This window comes from Harpia harpyja, chromosome 5 (genome assembly GCF_026419915.1).
Source record: "Harpia harpyja isolate bHarHar1 chromosome 5, bHarHar1 primary haplotype, whole genome shotgun sequence".
NCBI lineage: Eukaryota > Metazoa > Chordata > Aves > Accipitriformes > Accipitridae > Harpia > Harpia harpyja.
The window spans coordinates 4349184-4374694 of record NC_068944.1 but is presented as its reverse complement, the minus strand read 5'-3'; the positions used below and the strand labels follow the sequence as shown (position 1 = coordinate 4374694).

Genomic DNA, 25511 nt, shown 5'->3' with positions numbered 1-25511 from the left:
ATAAACCCTTACTGTTTTTTCAAATGATTTGTGGTGTCTAAGAGTAGCACTTAACTACTTCTGTTAAACTCCCAAATATGAAGATTTGTTTTCACTTCCAAAACCCGGTGGGTTTAGAACTCTATTTTAAACAGGAACACTCCTACAGTGTATAACAAAGTATAAACAAACAAAAGCAAGGATAAAAGTAGTTACCAACATTTTATTTATTCTTAGTTCCAGAACCCATACAAAAACCACATGAAGGACCTGGAGAGATGGGGAAGCCTGTGGTCATTCCGAAAGAGGAGCAAGAAAAAATGAAAGAAATGTTTAAAATAAATCAGTTTAATTTAATGGCAAGTGAAATGATTGCACTCAACAGATCTTTACCTGACGTCAGGTTAGAAGGGTAAGTGCTTTATGTTGTATTAAAAATGTACTGTATTTAAATGAAGTATCTGCAAAGAGTGATCCAAAACAAGAGTTCAGTTCTGTAAGATATTACTGTTGAAGTGAAAAGTAGGAGGATTTCCTGTATATATGGTACTTATTTGTAAAATAAACAGCAGAAACCAGTTTTCTTCAGTGTTATTTAGCTTTGAATCTGATTACAAATAGGAAGCCTGTTTGGGGAATAGAAATTAATTTGGTTGAAGGAAAACAAAGTTAACTTAAGACTTGGTGTTTCAGGAAAAAATTACATATTTGAAAAATTCATGCACTACTTGTAATGAGGCAGACTGAAATTCTGCATTATATGAAATAGAAATACTTTAAAAATTTCTTACCTAATGAAATGTGCAAAGCCTCATTTAGATTGCATTATAATGTTTTCTAATATCCGTCTGGTTTGTTTTTGATCTTGCCTCTGAAATATTGATCCTCGCAGAGCTGTTTGAGTCATAAGAAATTAAAAAGAAAATTGCAGCCTTGTTTTAAGTAAAACTAAGATTGCTTTACTCTCCTGGGGCTCCTCTGGCAGGGTAGCTGATGAGTTCCCCCAACCCCTCTTGTTTATGAAAGGGACTCTCAAGTTAGACAAAGCTCATGAAACAAGATTTTCCCAATCAATTATCTGCATTCCTTTGCGAGAATCAGATGCTATAGAAACCCCATTTCTTCAGAAGCTCTGCTGTTGCTTCTGCGTACACGAGGCCTAGCTGCTGGATTAATTTGTTTTCATTTCCTACCTCAGGAGACAGTATTAGAAGAATGAGATGAAGCTCTGACTGCTTTTCATTTTTAATGAGTGATAAAGAGCTGGTTTGTAGGTACCTTCATCTATTGTAATGAATGTGATTCTATGTAGCGTGTGAGTTCCTGGTAGAGCTGGTGTTCTTAATAACTGAGCCATATAGTTTTCAAAATATGATTTCATAAGTTTGAATTAATGTTACTTTTCAATTGATTGTCAGATATATTATTAGTCAGATTTTATGGTCACTACTTGCCTGTTTCTCAGTATAGTGCAAGAATGCAAATCATGAACTTGCAGGGTTTGCTTTCAAAACTGACGTGTTTTGGGGGGGGTTATATCCTTTTCTCTCATGCTATTGCTCTGATCGTGGCTGTAATTTGGCAGTGGGATCTCTTGGCATTCATGCAGATTCATGTGTAGTGTCTGCCCCTTTTGTCACTCTCTATAGGATAAGAAATTGCCTCGCTGTAAAGTGGTGTCCTGGTTTCAGCTGGGACAGAGTAAATTGTCTTCCTATTAGCTGGTATAGTGCTGCGTTTTGGGTTCAGTATGAGAAGAATGTTGATAACACACTGATGTTTTCAGTTGTTGCTAAGTAGTGCTTAGACTAAGTCAAGGATTTTTCAACTTCTCATGCCCAGCCAGCAAGAAGGCTGGAAGGGCACAAGGAGTTGGGAGGGGACACAGCCAGGGCAGCTGACCCAAACTGGCCAAAGGGATATTCCATAGCATGTGACGTCATGCCCAGTATGTAAACTGGGGGGAGTTGGCCTGGAAGGGATCGCTGCTCGGGAACTAACTGGGCATCGGTCGGTGGGTGGTGAGCAGTTGCATTGTGCATCACTTGTATATTCCAATCCTTTTATTATCATTGTCATTATTATCATTAGTAGTTTCTTCCTTTCTGTTCTACTAAACTGTTCTTATTTCAACCCACGAGTTTTACCTTTTTCCTTCCGATTCTCTCCCCCATCCCACTTTGGGGGGGGGGGGGGGGCGGTGAGCGAGCTGCTGCGTGGTGCTTAGTTACTGGCTGGGGTTAAACCACGACAAGTGGTGACTACCACTGGTTAAGAACTTGTAGTTAGCATTCTCAACTTGTTTTAGCTGCAAGGAAAATCATTAGTTTCTTCAGAGACTTTTGTCAAAGCTGAGATGCTAATTTGGGGTGATTTCTGTACGTTTTTTCTGGAAGAGCTGAATTGAAGGAATTAACAAAAGTTTGGGGAAATAATAGTTACAACAGTTGGTTATTGGGACGGTACACAGGAGTAATTTTTCATTATGACCCTGGAAGTATGGAGGAAGCTAAATGACATAATCTGTTTATCAGCATTCATATTGGAAAACTTGCATGTATATATTCTACCATTTTTATAGTGTAAGTACAAAGATAAGAAAATAAATTTGTGGATCTAAAAAGTTGACTTAACCATAAGCTTTGTGAAGTCTAGACTTTTGAATTAACCAAAAATGGAAAGAGAAATTGTTATAAACCATTAAAAATTTGTTACCTAAGCATCACTCAAGCTTTTGCAGACAAATGAAATAACAATTTTAAAATCAAGTTGAGCTATAGGAATTTTTTGTCTTACACACTCGGCCATGCTCTGCAGTTATTGTGTTTCACAGTAAGATATGCGTTATAAATTTAGTGATGTTGCATTTGCTTCTCTTTTCCGTTTGTGTGGACACAAATACCATCACAATACTATGTGTGTGAAAATGGAGTCTTAGAATAAAATTTGAGGTAAGGTCTCAGGGCAGAGTTGGATTTTCTGTTTTTGTAAATTACTGCCAACAATTTTAACATTTATTTGCTGTGTGCATTTTTAGTAGATTTTGAGAGAAAAATGGTCCCCCAAAAGCTCCTCCTTTTGTCTTCTTTTCAGTATGTACTCTATCAGGTCGCACTAATTAAAAGTTGGGGCGCATGTTAACATTTCCCCAGCAAATTTGAGAATAATACTGTGTTTACAAGGCAACGGTATCTTAGTCTGTGTGTGTGGATTAATGTTACTTCCCAAGAATGCTGTATCCATTTTCAGGATTGTGAAAACTATAAATATGCCTCAGTGTTGTCTGTATGTCTTATGCAAGTATTTATCTGATTAGTCAAAACACTCACATGGTCAGAACCTTCTGCTGCATTAGTGGAGTTGCTTCTGCTATAACTTGTTCTATCCATATATCCCTGATAATATGGAAATAGTTTTGGGAGAAGGTGAATGGGTAATTTCTAATCATTCCTTACCACATTTTTGTGGTAAGCTGCCAGTAGCACTTTCAATCAAGGTTTTAAAAAAGTGGGATATGTTCAAAGGCACACTTAGCTGTTCAACCATGTAATTATTTTCTTCACAGGTTTTGTGGGTTGCTTCCTTTAATGTGGTATGGGGAGAAGATTATTTCAAGTCCTATATGTCAGTTCTTCTGAAATACAGAAGTCTGTAGAAGTTGTGCCTAACAGTTAATCATTCAAAAGCTGGTGGAATTAAGTGTGCCAGGACCAATTTGCCGCATGTATTTAATGGGGATGGCGTAACCCGTCAGCTGGAGAGCAGCTTTCAAAGTAGTCTGCATTATCCTTCATATTAATTTTTGGTTCTGCCAAAACCTCGTCACCTGTGCGAAGGCAGGCACATTTGTGTACCTGCTCGGTCCTCGAGGCCGCGAGTACCTTCATGGGTTACGTGTTCTGTCTCGCATGTCTGCTTCCTTGTGCTCGTATGTTCATCTCTATAGATGACCCACTCATCGTGTGGCATCATCTTTGTTTTGGCCAAGAAATTTTGTTTCCTTACTAGAAGAAAAAAAAGGTGAGCTCTTTTAATAACTTCTAGGCACTTCTCCAGCTCAGGGAGCTCCTCAGTAAGAGACACCTACAGAAGTTGAAATTTGTGTTCTGTTGAGCTCTGCCCCAGTTGTATTAACAGGTTTATATTTATTTTTATTATTTACAAAATAAAATTACAAAGTTACCGAGGCACAGAGCTGCCTTTAAAATCACCGACATATGCCTGAATTGCTAGTCATTTTGTGTCTGTAATCGGGAACGTTATTCTGCTTACTCTTCTCGTTATCCCAACTCAATGATTTGCTTAACAAAAAACTGAACCAAAAGTAATTTGCTTAGCCTGGATACTTCCCCGAATCTGGACTGGGGCATGTTAGTGTAACTAACTCATGTAACTGACAGTGCTGCAACCTCTAGAGGGTTGTTTCTGTGGGGGAACAAGCAGCTGGGGACAGCAGATTGGTTTTAAGTTGTTAATAGAATGATTCTTGTAAGCACGTCTTATTCTGGTCTGTGAATCAGTCATCAGAGTGGGAGTTGATTCACAGTTGCCAGGAAAATACGCAGCTGTGGGCTTGACATGACAGCAAAGAGTAAAAGATGGGTGATTAGGAACGCTAGAGTCTTGCCTTCATTTTGCTGAAGTTGAGGGAGGCAGGGAATAAAATAGGTGTCAGTGACTAAAATAGGTGTTCAGCTGTGCCTATGTGTCTTAGACCGGTATTCAGGCTGGAAAGTGGTGTGGTTAAATGCGTGAAATTTGTATGTATCATATGACTTGGTTTTGCTCTCAGTGCTGTTTGAGGTGACTTTGGAAGCTGCTTTGTAAAATGAAGAATGAGTACTGTGTTCTAAGGCTGAGCTTTCCAGCCTGTAGTCATTACTTAATAATTTGTGGAATATATAAAACATTTAAGGAGGCATTTGGGTCCCTGGTGTGAGAGTTTAAACCCAATTCTGACTTTTTTACACTAGAAAAGAGCATCTTAAAACGCTCTTCTTTTCCAGGCACAAGTGGTCAAGGCTGGAAACAATGGAGGCATAGCTGGGACAGAATAACGTTGTTCACGTAAGCTCAGGTCCCCACTGGAGCTTATGATGCAGCGCTAGAAGGGTGTCATATTTTGCAGGTTGAGATTTCTTGGAAAGGTGATGGGCTTCCCCAAGGAGACCTGCAGCAAGGAGGAGTGTGGATAGCTTTGGGATACTTCAGCAACCCTTTCTCCAAGGCTGCAGGTTCTGTAGAACTTGGCATAAAAGATCTGTCTTGTCATTTTGTTCCTTAGTTGGTATAATTTTGCCAGAATTAAGGGTATCGGACATCTTATTATACCTCAGTTAGTTCTGCATAACATCTGGGATCTTTTAACTGTCCTTTTTGCAAACTGTCTGTATTCATGAAGTAGGTATGTTGGGGTTTGAGTGGTATAGATAGCGTTAGGGCATAATGAGAGTTTTTAGCCAGATGGCCCTACATATTTGAGTGAACTGGGTCTAAATTCATACAAACTATGACTTCAGCCACTTAATCGAAAAATAAGATGCAGATCTCTAACTAAGACCTTAATATTCAACTAGTGCAGTAATGTGGTCAGTTTAAGTTATTATTTAAGGCTTTTTTGCTGAATCAAGTTACCCTGCTCAGTTCCTGCTGCTAAGCCTACTTTCACAATAGGGAGGAAGTAGACAATTTTTTTTCTGGGGTTAAAAGCCATTCTTCTACATCTAACTTATGTGAATGTTGTGGAGTTTATAGCAATTATGCTGGGCTCCTTTCTGAGTAAGTCCTTCATGTGACTAATTCTGTCATTTCTTTGCTTAGAAAGAACCATGTTTAAATTTAGGCTTTAGATTTAGGCACTGTTAATTATATGATACAATATAATGCTTTTCAGTTACGGGACTGCAATCTGGTTCTCATATGTGTGCTTTAAAAATGTATTGTTGATTTTAAGCCTGAAATATACATGTGAGAATACACTGGAATTTGGATTTTTAACTTCTCAAAACAAATTGATTTGCTGTATACTTTAAGATACTACAGTTGAATCATAATGTGACACATTCCTAAAATTTACACAATCTCTGTGTGAGGAAAATAGTTTGAGTAAACCTATTCATGGTGAAACTAGTAAAGGCACACAGGCAAGAGCATGCTCTTGTCACACGTTTGCGTTCCATTTTACGTGGTTTTTTTAAATGGCAGCACTTGAAGTATTTACTTCCATGTGAGGGTTGTGAAGGTGTGCTCTCTTTTTTCAAGTATTTTAATTCAGGAGAAGAGCTAAGGGGATAGTTTTATACTACATATAATCTGGTGTAAATGTGGACTGCAACCAAAAGAAGTCTTCTCACTGCTTCTGTTGATACTGATCTGACAATTGTGTGGCCTTGGCATTCACTGACTGGGTGGAGGATTGCACAACAAAAAGGGGAAAAAAGTATATTTTGTTGAATCAGCAAACTGAAGCAACATACCCAGCAGCTGTATGATTACCAGATCTGGCGCAAAGAAGGGGATGGGACAAAACTGTAATGGTGAAAAGTGGAATTACTGCTTTTGGCAGCAGCCCACAGTTGCACCAGTTTAGGTGGAATGTGGGGGGGGCAGGGGGGAACTTTCTTGCAGAAAGTGTGTGTTGAAATCCCCATGAGGTCATGGGGATTTAAATAGCTCCATAAATTGTGATATGCTTTGTGAACTTTTGGTATTCATTTAGCTCAGGTCATAGTGATGTAAAAGATAATAAAAAAAGAGAAAAGTTGTCAACACAGGTGGGGGGAAGACTACAGAAGTTTATTCAACGTTTTGCTACAAGCTAGAAATCCAGGCTGTTAATTATCCTGGCATCTGTAAAGGAAATCTGCTGATCTGGTGACCAGCAATGTAACTTTCAGCAGTGTCATGCTGGAAGTCTGAAAGTCTGTGAGGTATTAAAGACTTCACAATTCTTTCAAGTAAGGAATATTTTTTTCATCTGGCTTTTGTGGTGCATATAGCTTGTCACTGGCCCACTGTAGAATCAACATTTGGAAATGTTCTTGTTCATGTTGACTTAATGAGTTAGGTGGAAGAAATTACCTATAAATCTTTTTTCCTAGAGAAAGTTTAGAGGGGAAAAAGTCATTTCAAAAATAAGCTTCCTTCCTGTAAACTGTTTTTTGAGAGAGAGAGAGAGATGTATGTATGCAAAGATATATACATGTGTGTGTCTGTACACACACACAAACACTTGGCAATCTCATTCGTAGTTATGAGTGTCTTGCATTTTGGATAAGCAGCCAAATCCTGAACTTTATTCAAATTGATAGGTCAAGTATGGAAAATAATTTGGCTAGAGAACTTAAGGCTCAATTTCAGTCTTTGAGGACAGAATTGGTTTTGCTTCTGTCAAGAGATGCTTTCCTGTGATCACTTTCAGGATAAGGAAAATTGTCAATTGCACCTAATTATTTTTGTGAAATTCTGCTTGAATTCTGTAACCACAATGGTTTTAAGGACCATTTTGGATTTTGTTTCCAGGGTCTAAAGAAGATTTCTACTTGACTCATGAGATAATGCGACCTTTCTTATATCCAAATCTTTGAGATCAGAAGAAAGGAAAATTTCATACTCTTGATGTCAGGTAAATTACATAATACTATTGAAGGCAGACATTAAGCAGGCTGGATGGAAATGTTTAAATAAGAATAAGGGATTTGCCTGCATTCAGGTCACCTGTTCAGAAGGATTAATTGGAGTTGTGATATGAATTATAGAAATGAAGACCTCTTTCGAAACTGGATTGTTCAGATTTCATTGGAAGCAGCAGCTTCAGGGGTAGCGTGAAGTTGTGTTGCGACCTTATCTGCAGTGCTTTCTCTCTGTGCGGCCACAAGTTAAAACTGTGGTTGTATGCAAAGCCTGTGTAGTGAAAAGTGGTTTGGCATGTTACGACAGTCAGTGATTCCATCTTTCTCAGAAGTCTTGCTTTTAGCCCTTTTAGCTGGGTTGTTTCTGTGTGAAAATTAGATCTTTATCCAGCTCAATTGTCTTCAATTTGAGGGCTTGGGGTATTCTTAAAATATATGTCAGAAGCAGATTTATTAACACCCTTATTCATAATGATATGAGGCTGTTGCTCATATCCAGGAAAGACTAAGTCCGTGTTTACCAGAAACACACCACTTGACTTGAGTGTTGGTGGTTCTTGCTGGAGTGTTTTGACACTTTCTCTGCCACCCCTGCTACAGGGCGTTATTCTCTGATGGAAATGTAGGTCAGTCTCTGCAGCTTCAGGGTGACTCTCAAGAGTCTTATTTTGAAAGTGTTTTCATCCGTGATTTAAGCAGAGAGAAGTTTTTGCGTTGGGCATGGCTGTGCCTCAGCTTTGTTACGTTAACTTTATTGCAGGCTATAACTTATGGCAAATAGACAGGTAAACAATGGAGTACTGACATATTTTATGGCACTGCAGCAATATTCATCAGATATCAGTAATTAAAGCCTGAGGTTTCATGAGAGGAGTTCAGATTTTCTGATTTTCCTCTCTATTGATCTGGCATTAAATTTGGTAATCTCAATAGAAAATAAATGTGTATTTTCAAGTCTAAGGATACTGATGCTTACTTCCCAGAGACTCCAATATATTTTAACACCGAAGAGTATGCTGTTTGTACTGCATCAGTAACATTAAACAGATTTATTACAGGGGCTGTGCTGTGTAACATTTCCTCAAAACTTCAGCTCTGACCTGATTTTCAGCAAGACTTGGATTATTCCTTTGTCCAATTTAAGTTCTGGGATGCAGCTTATTTATAACTGCAGCTTTTATTTATAACTGTTGTTTGTAGTATGCAAGATAAAAGATTGTACTGAATTTGTAAGATGACTAAATATGTTTCCCTCCCTGCCCCAATCTGTTGCTAGTACAGCTTTCAAAAATGCATTGGCACCGCATTATCATACTGCACATATGAGCTCGGGTCTGAGCTCCACTGGGGTTTCCCAACGGAGCTGCTTAGTGCACAGGAGACGCTTTTGCTTGTGTTCCATCTCTGTCCTTTATCAGTGTGTGCTGGGCTGTGTGCACTGGGCTAGAAAACAAGGATGGCATACGTGGTTTTTTGCTGTTAAATGTTTTTGAGCCACTGGAAATTATTGGTCATGCCTTGTTCCTGTGAAAGGCTGGTGGAATCTGGGAGTAAGATTGGTGTCAGGTGTAGCAAATCATGGCTCAGCTAGTGTCTGAGTCTATTGATTATTGTGATTAGGTAAGCATGAGTGGCCTCCTCTTGAAAATTCCATATTTAAAAAAAAAAAAAAGTTCCTATGTTACTTGCCCTCTCGTTGCTCCTCTGTGGAGAATAACCTGTTGGCAGCATCAGAAGGGGGACAGATCTGCCCTGTAGTATTTAGAAATTTAGCATTTATTTCTAATGCAGAATCTAATTATGACATCATCTTTCTAGAAAATGACCTGAATTTTTTTTTTTCCATGTTTTGCCTCAGTGAATGAGGTTTTCCTCACTACATAAATGTCATGGTAGTGTATAACTGATTTCCTACAAGATCTCTACCCTGTTTGTGGCTTTTTTGGGGGGGGGTGACTCTTCAGCCTATGAAAGAAAAGTATTTAAGAGCTGTCAGGATATTAAATCCCATTTTATTACATTACTTTCAGAAATGATTTAGCATGACTTTGAAGGGTATGCAAACAGATCACTTGTTAACATTGTAAATATTTGTCTTTCAAGACACGACAATATTACACATGTAGCAGTCAATCTTGGGTTTTAGGAATAATTTCTAAGTAAATTGATCCATGAATGCGATTTCATAGTATTGATAAAATGCCAAGTGCTAATCTGTAATGAGATGGCTGCACAGCTGCATTTTTGTAAGGTAATATTTAAAGTGTTTGTGAAAGTCCCAAGGGTAAACTGAACGAGGTGGCATTAGCATCGTGACGGGTGGTGTCCCGAGACGCGGAGATGCCAGGAACTCAGGTGCCGATGGCTAGAGTGGGTAAGCTTTACTGATCTTGGAGTCGGGCACTGAGCAGAGCAGATTAGGTATCAGAAGAACTTCACCTTCTGAGGAATTCAAATGAAGGATCCTGTAAGATTGCCGGGTAGATTTCTTCTGTCCCCGAAGTGGTGAAGTATGTTTTTTCTCATTCATTCACTGGTGTGAGAGAAGAGACTTCCAGGTCTGGCAGATGTGGAGGAGAGCTGGAGAGCATATGGTTGTGGTGGTGTAGGAAGCACAAAATGAAGAGTTGTCTTCTTTCTGTGCAAGACTGTGCTGAAGCAGCAATTAAACTCTGAGACTTAATGGCTTAATTTTATTTGGACGGAATTGCCTTACTTCATGTCTCCTCTGGTTATTTTTGTAATGTCTCCTGTGGATTATTTGTACCCTGGGCTGAAAGAGAAAGTAGGAAAGCACTTTATTCATAGGCTCTTTAGGTGCATTTGAAGTAGAATCAGGTAGTTTTCAAGTGGCTATACATAATCCACTGAATAAAATTCTCTTTGACATTTTTTTTTTTCTGAACATCTCCCTATCTAAAATGTACAGAGCATCTATATAAGATCCAATTAACACCTTCACAAAAAGTCACGATAATGGAGAAGTGTAACACAACTCATAGTTGCTTTTGGCCTTCCGTTTTAAAAACTTTTGTAATGGATTTCAAACTTTGAAATCAGGCTACAGGGTGTTAGGGACAACAACTTGTATTTGTTTTGCTATCACTGTTCATCTCTAGTGATGCTATACACACACATTAGGATCTGTCATCCTTCCTTTGCATTTAGTCCATTAAACTTAAACTCAGGTTACGAAGGATTTGGACCTGTTACACTGCCTTGTGCTCTTGAGGAGATATGGACCTAGGAGTAACCATGTAGTTATAAGGAACTGGGCCAAAGTATTCTGAATATATGATGCAAAATTGCAAAAAGGTGAAATTCTGTGAAGAATGTGTATGAGCATCTTACAAAGGTCGGAGCAGAGTCATATCTTTATAGTCCTGTGGCTCCTTTGTGAAGCAACTTTTAAAAGTGTAACTTGTAAACTTAATTTTTTTTCTCAAATCTGATTTTGATGGGGCATTAAAGATCACAGATAACTTTAATTTTATTTTGTAATTAATTTTCCATTTTATTTCCTAATTACATGAAAGCAAGAAATCAAATATTAGGGAAGAGTACAAGGCTAATGCAGCATTCAGTGCATGAGACGGGGACTTGCTATGAAATAAAGAACATTACTGTTTTGAGCATTGGAATGTGTACATCAAGAAACGTAGACTAATTAGGCTTTTTGTCTTGATCATATTTTAACAATCTGGCCTATTCTTTTTCTGTGTCTTTAGGTAATAGGGCAGTAAGTCTCTGCTTGCATTTAAAATGTCTGACATTTTGGGGGAGTTTCCACAATCTAAATAATATATGGAGTCACATTAGCCGAGAGTTTGCATGGTGAATGCCATAGATTAAGGAAAGGATGATGCATTCCATGTGAAGTAGCCATTCTCAGCTGCCGTTTGGAGACTTCATTAAATTACTGGAGACGGTATGCCTTCCTAATATTATGCACTCAATTTTAAAACTGTTTGAGGCATGATCCAACAAAAGGAACATAATGTATTAGTAGTTAATTAAAATTCAAATTGTCCTTAATTCATACCCTATGTGTCATAGCCCTCATGGTTATATTCTGCTACTGACGTTGCATAACTGTTGGTTGAAACTAATGCTTTATTTTAAATTCTATAGTAATCCCTTTCTGGCGTAATTTGTTTTCAAATGAAAGACAAAAAGGGCTATTAATTTAAATGTTTGTTAATAAGGATAAAACATGAGGTTTACATAGAAGGCTGATGCTCTAATCACAGGCGTCAACTGTTCTATTTTATTTGTCGTATGTTCTGCGGCAATATGTTCCTGGGGGGAAGGAGTGTATGTCAGTGTTTTCAAAAGTAAAAACAGGGGAGGTTATTTGTATATATTCACAAAAATGTGTACAAATATAGCTAAAAGGTATATATGGAAAGGCAGGTGAAAGCAGTATTAAAAATCAGATGTCGTACTGTTAATTCTTTCCTTTATCCTGCCTGCGTCAACGAATCTTCCCAGAATAACTTCACACCAAACACTTTATTAAGAATAGCATGCAAAAATTGCAAGCCAATTCTGTTATGAAACACCCTTGTGTTTCACATGGCAGCCTTTTACGTATTGGTAAACAAGCCAGGGTAGAGTTGCTCTTAAATTGTTATCCCAGAAAGGGTTGATCTCTGGGGGTGAGAATAGGCAAGTCTCGTTACGGAAAGGAGGATGTTCACCTTCTGCAGAACAGGACAGTGGGAATGCTTTGCAGGGGGTAAGGTTGTCCTGAAAAATTCCTGTAAGCCTTCCTCTTAGTGCTAAAAAGTTCCTCTTCAAAGACAGATCTTAAATGTTTTGATACATTCATACTTCAGACAGTGTAATGATTTATAAACATGGTAGTCCCTGATCGCTTGGCTGACTTTTATTGTAACAATTCATTAATTTGAGCTCAGTAAAATAAAATCTTCTGTAAAACCATAAAGAAAGGCAAGGCTGGAGATGAGAGATTTCATATTACAATAGTAGATCCTGTGGCCACCCCAGCAAGATATTCCTGGTGAAATAACATGTTGTTACTGCTTTTCACAGAAAACTGCTAACGGGCTTCTCTCAACTTTTTTACAAATATTCTGCCAAAAAGTAGAGGAACAATTGCTGGATTTGTATTACTACTGTAGCTGAAGGTCTACAATCAGACAATTATTTTCTGGTCTAGGGTGCAGTGCAGCAGCAGGAATAAAACATCAAGAATTTGGTTTTAAAGTAGCAAAATAGTCTGAACAAGTGACAAACACAGGTGAAAAATTATTTGGCTGATTGAATTTTTCATCTGAAATTCACAGCATTTTTGTGAAAAGCTATTTTTCAAGTGTTATCACAGAAATAACTTTATCAGTTGGCATGCTTTGCAAGTTTTTTTTTTTTCCACGTGAATTAAATGGGAAAACGTAGGGATATATGGCTGCTTTCCCTATGATGTTCACTTCAGTGTGGTGAACAATTAAATTTGGCCATAATTGCGTAAGTAAGGAAGTATAATATTGAAGACAGATAGTGTCTGATCCTACTGCTGCAATTCTCAAATGAAACACGATTCCACAGAAGCTCTGCCAGATATTTCTTGAATTGTACCTGGACTTACTGATCTTTTCTGGGATCTCTGTGCACACTGGGCTTTTGTCACCACCTCAGAGCTGAAATGCCTATGTGCAATGAGAGCTGCTCTCACTTAGAAGAGCTCTGGCTAACCAAATTATCCAGCAGATAAAACATTCATGTTGGGAACCCAGTTTTGGCTGACGTACCTGGTATCACTGGTTACGTGGGATTAGATGCTGACACCACGGTCTTGTATTGGCAGGCTGTTCTTTCAGTGTTGTTTTTATACGTTTAGGGTAAAGTTTATGCACTATGTGTGTTTCAAGCCCTCAGACAGCACTGCTGTTAAAGATGATTGATAGTCACGAATACTTGTTAACATATTTTAATAGCATTTAGATCAGGTTACATTACAGTGAATCGACTCAATAATTAGGGATCTAATAAAAGCTTTTTTGTTGGAATGAAGCTCCATTGAATATATTTCTTTTTCTGCTTCAATATTTTCCTTGTGCTTGAGGTCTGCATATATCTTTACCTTTTGATTCTTAAAGGATTTAGTACCGTCAAATCTTATGTAAGTTTTTGTGTGTCATTTTGAATGTGCAGGAGGAACAGATCTGTGCAGAGAACACTTAAATTTGCATGGTTATTTTTTAGAGCTGAATTGTATTTTCAGAATTGTTAAGAGTACTTTATGTACAGCGTATTGATTTTTCTAGGAGATACTGGAAATATCACTTGTTTTAAAATAGTATTGCGGAGTGTAAAATATTTGCTGCATGTGGGGTTACTTGGTGTGTATGTCATATTTTGTATAAATGTCCTCTGTGCGCCGTTAGGAGAGCTAAACCTATGGTCTTCCATGGAAACTTCTGTAATGTGAATATAATTCTCTTTAACTTGATGAACCAAACGCGTATACAATGAGGAGAAAAAAAAAAAAAACCTCTTCGTGTAATATAAAGACATTAAATTATGAAATATACTTAACTCACCGGTATTATGGGTAGCATGCTTGTAGTCTTGGCTTTTTCCAAACATCAACTGTGCCAGAATTTTTTACCTCTTTAGTTATTATTTGGTTTTGTTCATTATGTACTTTTTCTTGCATTTACTTCCTAGTTTAAGTTTACCATTTCTTATCTTGCGTGTATCTTTCCATTCCCCCTCTGCCCCCATTACAGTATTAGGGTTTCCCCCTTGCCCTCTGAGGGAGTGCAAGCCTAAATTAGGGGCTTCGATTAGTGTATCTGGACATGCCACTCTTCACAAAACAGTGGTAGTGGAAATAAAATAATCTGTTGCCATCTCTGTGTGTGAGCCGTATGGATGTCGCTTTCATTTCTAGAATTGGTTATTGAATTGAGCTTCTCCTTTCTTAGTGGTAGGATGGAATCAGAGAGGTATACATAAAAATCAGGGTGGTTTTTAGGTAAAAATATAAATCTGTGCACCATTTGCTCCTTTGTCATTCTTTGCATACAATTGATATATCATGAATGTTAGTATTGATACTCAGAAATAAACCTCAAAATTGCAGTTCTAACTGAAGCCTTGACCTTTACAAATATATGCCTTATTTTTGTTTATAGGTGTAAAACGAAGGTGTATGTAGACAACCTTCCCACGACAAGTGTTGTCATTGTTTTTCACAATGAGGCTTGGAGCACACTTCTACGAACTGTTCATAGTGTGATAAACCGATCACCACGACACATGCTGGAAGAAATCGTCCTCGTCGATGATGCCAGTGAAAGAGGTAATGATAACATCAATGCCTTAGCTTGCTGCTTGCTCTTTTTGCTTCAAAAATTGAGACCGTAGAAAGTCAGTCTTAGCTCTCCTCAGCAAAACACGGTAGCTGGGGCAGGGGAAGGCAGTGAGCAATGCCCATTTTGAAATACAGGTGGGTCATTCTCCGCTGAAAACTAGTATAAGTTTATCTGTTTACTTTTCTGCTGACAGCGTAGAGTTCGTGTTTGCTAGTGGAATTTGCAGGAATTCCCATGCTTTAGTTATGAAAGGGTTTTACACCCACCATGCTGACATCTCTGCCTGATGCTTCTGATTCAAGTGATGCAAAAATCCATATTCTCCTGTTCATGGTAATTCCAACTCCAGAGTAAGACGGCTGACTGTTGTGCAGACAACAAGATCTATGTATGAAGAGGGACACTGGATTTCAGATCATATGGTCTAAGTAGCATTATGGTGCGTGGATTACAATGTTTAACAGGAGTTTTTGTAGCTGAAGACCTTTAGGAGTGGATTTTTGCACTTCATGTCTAACACGGTAGAAAGTATAATGAGTTTTTTTCTTCAGATTGCATGTGTGTATGATGCCTTAGCATGTTAACTGACTTATTCCAAACTATGCAGGTCTAGAGTACAGCTGGTTGTGGGGTAGCTGAGTAGGCTAAAGAAAGATCGTATCAGCGAACTGAGCTCTGACCAACCCATTTTCCTAAGGAAGCATAGCTCATGCACTCAGGTTGTGTTTGCACTTGTATCAGTCTGTGTTCCATTCCTCTCTCGGGCACCCTCACTTGCTTTTGCTTTCTTACCTGATGTTAACTTCAGCCGCTTCAGCCAATTTTGGTGCAATTTGGAAGAAGGGACAGAGATCTTAAATACAATTACGCTCTGGCAGCAGAGCAGGAGTGCCCATGCAAAGGGCAAGGCTACCACAGGAATGTATTCCAGATCAGATGAGAGAGATGGGATTAGTTTTTGCTTTTAGAAAGACAAAAGATCAAATTTTCACTGTTTTGACCTGTGGGGAATTTATAATTACACCCCTAAATCTCTTGCAGTTTTTCAACCTTTCTAAAAAATTCCACATTTCTTTGGTTCTAGTGCATGTGAAACCGCTCCCCTCTCTTGGAGTTGTTCCCAGGGAACAATCCTCTTTTTATCACGGATGTTGATATTTGGATTTTGAGTACCTATACTAAGTTATTGGTCCAGGTATATGCTTCCTTAATGGAACAGAGGTAGTATGTTTGTTCTGGTTGGTTAGCTTTTGTGCACAGACTCTTGCTAGGAAAACAAAGTTTTATCGCAAGTGTGCTCCGTTTCATTTGTCAAAACAAGTCCTTGGCACTAATTCAAATCAGTGCTAGTGATTAATTGTGACAAGTCAGCTTTCAATATGATCTAGAAATAAAGAGCAAGCTAATATTAAAATAATGTAGACATAATATTTCTTAGGTCTTGCCTCTTCAATTTCTGTTTTAGAAAAAAATCAATTTTAACATAGCAATAGCCATGTCCTCATTATGAAGTAGAATTATAGTCCAGTTAAAAAAGCATGTGGCTTTCTCTAGATAACTTTTCTGTTCCTGGGTTTTGAGTTGGGTAATAAAAGCAAGGGAACTTAATTCCAGGCTGAAAGATACAGCATTTCAGACTTTTTGGGTGTTGTTATTGAACCTGTTCCAATATTTAGTTTTGAAATCTGTGATCTTCATTTCAGATCACTCAGGCATCTTCTGTTTGTAGTTATTTTCAACAATTACTGAAAGTTGTTTTTTTTTTATTTTGTTTTCCAAAAGCTTGTTATGGTTCCAGCAAGCATGCTTTTACATTTAAACAAAACGGGAAGGGTATGATCCCTGAAAATTTGAAGGGTTTAGCATATGCTACTTAAGCATTCTGTTTGTGTTGAACTAAAACAGCAGACTTTTCCAGAAAAAGAAAATGTTCAGCCGGAGTAGTGTATTTTGAATTCTAGCATCAGAGTCAATTTAATTGGAATAAAGTAAGCATTCAGTCTGCCTGAAGCACACTTTGTACCTGCTACTGTCATGCTCTTAGAAGAATGAATTTGCATAATATCACGCACTTATTTACACTGAAAAGGAGAGCTTTGGAGAAACAAGACGTATCTGTAACATTGTTCTTGAGTTACTGATCAGAATTGCATGTTTAGTTTTTAAGTATTGATCTTTGGTAACTTTAAAAAAAAAAAAGTTACCAGGAGAAATCAGGATTAGTCAGTACTTAAATACTAGGTCAGCACTGAATGGCCAAGTGTGGTAGGCAGATTGCATCAGGATAGAAAACACTAACAGGAGTAGTTATACAGATACAGATCAAAGCAATGTAACCAAAACTAAATTCTAGCCAATAGTATCTTATAAAAGATTCACATTTCTTAAAACTGTTTGCATGCTTGTATGTGATAAATCTGTGGTTTATTGTAGTTTAATAAAAAAAAGTTTGAAATTTAATTTTGCATTTATATTCATATAAATGTGACTCAGTAATAGAATTGGCCAGGTATTTTTCAACTTACTTGACTTGAACTGAATGTATTTGCTCTTTTGGCTTGCTTAGTTGTGCTACTGCCACAGAAGATGCTCTTTAAACTGTCCATAGTCCTAGGTAAAATTATGCACCCTTTTGATACAGAAAAAGTTTGAAAGGAATATCCAGCAGAAAGACTTACATGAAACTAAAGTTATACCTCTGAAAATACCTGAATTATTATTGTTTCCAAGTAGAAGTATTTGTGGGGTTTTTGTTTGGGTTTTTGGGTGGGTTTGTTTGGGTTTTTTCTTAATATTACCAAACCTCACTCTGTTTGAAGTGTATGAGGCAATGCTAAAAATTTACTCAGCTGTCATCCTGGGTCACTTGTAAATAGCTGACTCTGTGATGCATAAAACTTTTCATTTGAGTGTTTAATATAGGATTTAGTATAAATATGACCAATAGGTTTGTATAGAAAATCATCTCTACAGCTTGATTCTGGCTTTTCTTGTAGGCCAAAATGTATTTCATGCATTAAATAGACTATTCAAATACTCTTTTTAAAAGAAAAAAGCAGTTCTCAGCTTGAGAGACTTCTTTCTTGCCAAGAAACTATTACCAGTTTCTGGGTGTATGACTAGTCCAAAACCCTAGACTCTTGCTACTTGAACTAAGGGAGGGATGTGTATTGCTCTAAGAGACAGTGCTCTGGAGGGAAAATAGCTGCTTGGATTTGAGCATTTAGCCCTAGCTGCTGGTTAGCAGAGGAACACCAGAAATCTTGATGCCTGAGTTATTTCCATGCCTTTTGTAGGGCTGAGACATCAAGCTTTACCTTTTTGCTTATTTTGCTGAAATTCTAGTAATATTTTAAGGGCACAGTTACTGAATGTCTGGCACAATGTTTTGTTTCTGGGAATACTCCCTTCTGAAGTTTTGAACAAGGTGGTAGTTCATACGAGTATTTTTATGGACATGGTTAAACATGGAGAAGGACTGTTCTTAACCCTGTTCCCTCCGTAGTGAAAACACTGCACACATCTATGATTGTTTCTTAGAGAAAAAAAATTTTAAAAGAACTTGAAAAGATAAATTGAAATTTGAAATACTTTACAGAGAAAATGTAGGTAGGACTTAAGATTTTTATATGCAATATGTTGACCGTGACTTTCTGTAATATAACCTTCTGGTTTACGCTTGTTCTTGACCGGCTACACTTTATACTATTGAAATCTTTCTCTTTTCCTCCTGGCAGTATTTTACCGTTTTGTTAATGTAACTGTGCATTCAAGGACCAATGTCACAGCCCACATTAATTCCAGCTTTAAGTGGTTAGAACTACTTTTAAAGCTTATCAGTACTACACCTGAAATGTGCAGAGGAACATGCTGATTTGTGTGACTTGCTCATGAGATGGTTAGCATAGAAAGAAATGCTTCACTGTTTTATTCTCTTTGTGTATATTGTAGAAGCCATATACATTAAAAATATAAACATTACCGTGATACTAGTTATTTTAAATTAGTGGCTTTGGAAAGCTACACTGTAAAAGAGGTGAGATTATATTTGCTACAGACTCAGTCAGCCAAATGATCCCTATGCTCAACGCAAAAGGCCTGCAAAATGTTCAGACATGTACACTTGGTTTGTACTAATAAACATGTATTCATGTGAGTCTCTGTTAATATGCAAAAATAAGAGTTAACTTGCTTTGAGTTTCTCTGGAGACAATTATTTAAGATCTATCAACCTCTTAGGCTCTTTTAGCACAGTTCAGCTTTCAAGATGTGTCAGAACTTATTTCTGTGGGTTTTAGTGACAGTCCAACAATGCACAGAAAAAAAATGAGGAGTCAATTAGAACTTATTCATCCAGAGCAGTGGTAAGGAATGGTAATCACCCTCAGGTCAACTCTGCCTCTTGAGATTTACAAAACAGCCACTAAGAGTTCATGCCGTGCCTTTTTTCCCCTCCAGTGTCACACTTACTCTTGTATGAGGTACTTACTATCTTATGCTAAATCCTACTGCAGGCTTTGTGCTGTTGTAGTACAACTCCCATGTGCTTTGAGTGTATAATCTAATATATTCCGTAGCTGTGTTATAAGACTATTTTGCCTTTTTTACAGATTTGAAATCTGCAAGTTATTGCAGAGGTCTGTTTCTGTGACTGTCAATTGCATTCTCCCTCAATTCTTTGTTCTTCCTTTGGCATCATCCATCATAGTCCAATTTTTCGTGATGGACAAAAACTGTGCCTGGCAATGGGAAATTTGTTAATTTGGCAGCTCTTTGTAATGCAAGTAATTTTTAGTCTCTAGGCATATGGTAGTCAGTTATGCCTGTTCTATTTTGAATAATTTGTTCCTCAGCTAAGCAGAGGTTTGTTGGTGTTACAGATATTCGTTTATGATTTTGTCTTTATTTTTGGTTTTAGGTGTTACAGTGATAATGTAATAGAAAAAAATATTAGCCAGAAAAATCTAGAGAAAGCACAATTGAAAAATGAGTTTGATCATGATTTAAACTGCTTGCAAAGAAGTTATCTGTAAGTTACATTCCTGTAGGGGATAATTCATTATGTTCAGCTAGTTGGATCATTTTCTGTATTTTCTTGGTAGTGAAGTGCTATGTCCAAGAGCACTTATGCATACGTTTTTGAAAGTAAGTCACATCTACTCCATAATAAAAACTTGCCCATCCCGTCTTGTTTCTGTGTAAGCATTCTACACTCTCTTCATTTTTGTGTTTTCCATAGTGAAGAAATGAAGAGGAGGAAGAACTTCCTGCTCTAGCAAGTGAAACACATGGAGATTTGAAAGAGCATATTGTGAAGTGTAGAATAAGCAGCAGAGGAAACTGAGAAAGTAGGAAAAGGATAGAAAAGAAATGAGGAAATGTCTCTTAATTCAAGTCTCTTCATCAAAAAAAAAAAAAAAAAAGCTGAACTATGTAACTGACAGTTTCCACGGTTTTCATCATTCTTTGCAGACTTCTTGAAAAGACCGCTGGAGAATTATGTGAAAAAATTAAAAGTACCTGTTCATGTGATTCGAATGGAACAGCGTTCTGGATTGATTAGAGCCAGATTAAAGGGGGCTGCTGCTTCTAAAGGCCAGGTCATCACCTTCTTAGATGCTCATTGTGAATGTACAGTAGGCTGGCTTGAACCTCTGCTGGCAAGGATCAAAGCTGACAGGTAATTATCCATCTGTTGGTCCACGTTGGTTTTTTGGGTTATTAAGAAATGCTCCAAGTGTTACAATAGAGCCTACAAGCAAATATCTACTTTCTGAAGGGCTGGATAAATTCTTATTGGTGTAAGGATAAAAGGCTAATTCAGTACAATTTCTAAAAAAGAAAACTTGGTTTAAAGTGAAGCTTATATTGGGATGCATGGGATAATGTGTTAAATAGCAGAGGACCTGAGCATGAGTGGATTTGAGAAAGCAGTGGAATTTGAGGTCTTCCATCTGCAGCCTGGCCCATTCCTTCATGAATTTGGGAAGATATTCTTGAGGAAGAGATGGAGCCCTGATCTCACGTAACACCAACACTGTGAGCAAGAGCTGTCAGGCTTACTGTTTTAAGGTTCTCATTGTGGTTTCTTTATTTCGTAATGTATTTGTATTGTGGAAACTTGTGCTGTGACTTGGACTTCTGGGGTGTATTTTCTAAAGTTAGAATAGTTACTGGAATCATACTGATCTACACTGCAGTAACATAGCTTTGTATTTCTATCATAAGTCAATACTCGCAACACTTAAATCCATGATAGTGGGATGGAAATTGTATGGGGGGGAAGTGAAAGAATGGTCTGCTCTATAAAACATTCATACATCTGAGCAGTAACTCTGTAGTTGCGCACTAGGCTGTTAGTAAACAGCATATTAAATAGACTAGATATTAAGTTACAGATATCTGGTTTGTTCTTATGGTTATAGATAAAAATCACTTTTAACATTACAAAATCATAGAATCAGAGTGGTTTGGGTTGGAAAGGACCTAAAGATCACCTAGTTCCAACCCCCCTGCCATGGGCAGGGACACCTTCCACTAGACCAGGTTGCTCAAAGCCCCATCCAACCTGGCCTTGAACACTGCCAGGGATGGGGCAGCCACAACTTCTCCGGGCAACCTGTGCCAGTGCCTCCCCACCCTCACGGTGAAGAACTTATTCCTTGCATCTAATCTAAATCTACCCTCTTTCAGTTTAAAGCCATTACCCCTTGTCTTATCACTCCATGCCCTTGTAAAAAGTCCGTCCCCATCTTTCCTGTAGGCCCCCTTTAGGTACTGGCAGGCTGCTATAAGGTCTCCCCAGAGCCTTCTCTTCTCCAGGCTGAACAACCCCAACTCTCTCAGCTTGTTTTCATAGGAGAGGTGCTCCAGCCCTCTGATCATTTTTGGGGCCCTCCTCTGGACTCGCCTCAACAGGTCCATGTCCTCCTTATTTTGAGGGCCCCAGAGCTGAACACAGTACTACAGGTGGGGTCTCACCAGAGTGGAGTAGAGGGGCAGAATCACCTCCCTCGACCTGCTGGTTACACTTGTTTTGATGCAGCCCAGAATATGCCTTCTGGGCTGCAAATGCACATTGCCGAATCATGCTGAGCTTCTTGTCAACCAGTATCCCCAAGTCCTCCTCCGCAGGGCTGCTCTCAATCCACTCATCGCCCAGCCTGTATTTGTGCTTGGAATTGCCCCCACTCATGTGCAGGACCTTGCACTTGGCCTTGTTGAACTTCATGAGGTTTGCACGGGCCCACCTCTCAAACCTGCCCGGGTTCCTCTGGATGGCATCCCTTCCCTCCAGCATTTCGACCGCACCACACAGCTTAATGTCATCAGCAAACTTGCTGAGGGTGCTCTCAATCCCACTGTCCGTGTCGCCAACAAAGACGTTAAGCAGCGCTGGTTCCAGTACCGACCCCTGAGGAATGCCACTTGTCACTGCTCTCCTCTTGGACATGGAACCATCTCTTTGAGTGCAACCATCCAGCCAATTCCTTATCCACAGAGTGGTCCATCCTTCAAATCCATGTCTCTCCAATTTAGACACAAGGATGTCACGCGGGTCAGTGTCAAACGCTTTGCACAAGTCCAGGTCGATGACACCAGTTGCTCTTCCCTTATCTACCAATGCTGTAACCCCGTTGTAGAAGGCCACCAGATTTGTCAGGCGTGATTTGGCTTCAGTGAAGCCACGTTGGCTGTCACAAATCACCTTCTTATTTTCCATGTGCCTTAGCGTAGTTTCTGGGAGGATCTGCTCCATGATCTTGCTGGTCACAGAGGTGAGACTGACTGGCTTGTATATAGCATTACATGATAAAAAAGCTATGAGTAATAAAGAATCTTTGTTCAGCACTGTGCTAAGACATAATACTAACCTTTAAGTTATCATTAATACACTTTTGTGAGACTACGATACATAAATTGTTACAGGTTGTGCGAATGGCTCTACTAAAGTCCTTTAAATTTAGTTGCAACCCTTGAATCTTTTTACAGAGCTTTCAGTGAGAGGCAGCCTGCTCGAGGGCGGTTACTTAAGTGTCTTTAAGATGATTAGAATTAGTTTCTGTGAATATATGTCTTAATTATGTCAGGACAGTGGACAAGGAGGCCTCTTTCTGTCAACTTTGATGCAGTAGTTATACTTAGTTAACAATGACTATCATTTCTTAGTCCTGAGGGCTTATAAGAATACTTCCCAGAGCTAATGACCAAGTTTTAATTTCAAAACATGCAAGTCACTTCAACCATGTAACTAGAAACAGAAACCTCTTGTTTTCTGTACGATCACTGTGTAGCACTGAGAAAGCTGTGATCAATTTTTCCATCTGCAGAGGGATGAATATAAGTACTCGTAATAATGCAAATACTATTTAAAAAAAGAGCTAGTATTGCCAAGTTGTGTCAGAAAAACACATTTTCCTTTAGATGAATTAACTCTAATACGCAAGACAGAATTTGAGTATGTTTCATGGTAATAATTTATTGACTACTGTTGTTGAAGAGATGGCATTATGAAAATTTAAACTGTATGTGTTAAAATTTTAAAAAAACCAAACACACACCTTTTTTGACACTTTAATTATTAGGCTTTGGTTCTTTCCTTTTTCTAGGAGAACAGTAGTGTGTCCCATCATTGACGTAATTAGCGATGACACCTTCGAATATATGGCAGGTTCTGACATGACCTATGGTGGATTCAACTGGAAGTTGAATTTTCGTTGGTATCCTGTTCCTCAGAGAGAGATGGATCGACGGAAAGGAGATCGAACCCTTCCTGTTAGGTAATAAGAAATTACTAAACTGGTTGAAATGTTCACCTGATGTTTACTCATATCCTTTTTAGGTTAATCTTGTAAGTACTTAATGAATTGTGTTGTAGCATCATTTTTGTCTGGTTGAAGGAACAGCATAAAAGTTTTTACATGGATTGGTTGTTGGGGACTTTTGGTAGCAATGAAGGAAGCAATCAGCTTGTCACTTTAGAAATATTTTTATGTCAATTACTGGTGAATTACTAGCTTTTAGCTAGTTTTTATACTGATGCACGGGTTTTTATTGAAGCTTATTTTTATCTTTTATTCTAACAAAGTAAACAATACTTTGAAAAGATGCATTGATTTTTGGCATATATGTATGTGTATATATATTTGTGTGTGTGCGCATACATATATAAATTTAATGTCTTCAAAGAGCATGAATGGGAGGTGAATTTATATTTGCATGTCATGTAGATGTTACGACAAAGGTAAGGAGAAAGACGGATAACCTGTGAGTAATGTGTATGTTTTAACAATTGCAAGCTTACATTTTCTGGCCTTACTGTTCAGGAAAGTAGGCAATATTTACTTACCATAAAGTTGAGGATATGGCCTTTACTGGTTTTTGTTTGTTTTTCATTTAAGAAATCCAGAGGTCTTCTCAGGATATGGCTAATTGTATTCCCACCCCCACCCCAGTTTCCTTTTTAAGGGAAAAAAGCCACATAAATTTTTAGTTAGATTGTGACCTAGCTTATATTTTATGTGTCTTTCAGAAGGAGCCCAAAGTGTTTCAGGAAAATGATTAGTGATAGAAAAACATTTAGGCTAAAAGTGGAAATAATTTGTATACTTGAAGTACAAAGTTGTATTGTCAGCCTAATATATAATTTGCTTATTGTGTATTTGTTGACTAAAAAATGGAAATCTGGGAGATGTTGCTAAAGTTAGGAGAAACTAGCACAGTTTTATATTTTCTACCAATAAGGAATTTGTAAAGAAAATCTGGATGTAACCCTGACTGTACAATTTTCTTGTATGAAGCGATAATAGTGAAAGCAAGCAGGCCACTTCATGGCCTCCTGTAACTTTTTCAAGAACAGCTGCTAGAAGTATAAATTTCTTGTAAGAAACTCTTTTATGAGTTACGAGCACTGGAGGCAGAAGTCTTTCTCGGGAATGGCAGCAGCTTTCTAGGGGCTGTTTCTCTATCCAGACTCCAATTTGAAGTAAGAAAATAAGGAGAGCTGTCACTAACTGGTTCCAGCTCTGGAAAATGTTGAGCTAGTAACTACATCAGTGGTAACTGAATTTGGGTGGAAGCCTGCTGAGAAGGAACATGTTAGGAACTTGGGAAATAAAAAGCCATTTTGTCAGTGTAAGTGTGAAATATATTTAACTATCTGTTTTCATAGTGACTGACGCTTATTTTTTGTCTTCTCCCACCCCCAGGACACCTACAATGGCAGGAGGTCTTTTTTCAATAGACAGAGATTACTTCCAAGAAATTGGAACATATGATGCTGGAATGGATATTTGGGGTGGAGAAAACTTAGAAATTTCTTTCAGGGTAAGTAAAACTCTTCTTTCAGCGTTTTGTTACTCAGGACGGTGCATCTTGAGTTCTGTAAAACACGGATCTGCCGCCTGCATCAGTGTCTTCTCCTGTTGTAGTTAGCACTTGCTTCCCGTCAGGTTCCTAGTCTGAGGAATGAATGCGTATGTGTTAAGAGGAGTTCAGTTAGAAAAGCTAATTGGGGAGCATAAGTTAAGGGTGATGTCCTCAGCGCGTGGTTTAACGTGTC

At 38.2% G+C, this 25511-nt stretch overlaps 1 protein-coding gene across 3 annotated transcripts in view; it reads left to right on the top strand.

The window, feature by feature from the left end:
- Positions 1-25511, top strand: part of GALNT1 (polypeptide N-acetylgalactosaminyltransferase 1) — an 89877-nt gene that overhangs the window by 49307 nt on the left and 15059 nt on the right. For all 3 annotated transcript variants that reach the window (XM_052787710.1, XM_052787711.1, XM_052787709.1), the window contains 5 exons: positions 217-391; positions 14771-14937; positions 20423-20630; positions 23560-23730; positions 25159-25276. In XM_052787710.1, the coding sequence (XP_052643670.1) occupies positions 217-391; positions 14771-14937; positions 20423-20630; positions 23560-23730; positions 25159-25276 (839 nt within the window). The remainder of the gene's footprint in view (positions 1-216; positions 392-14770; positions 14938-20422; positions 20631-23559; positions 23731-25158; positions 25277-25511) is intronic.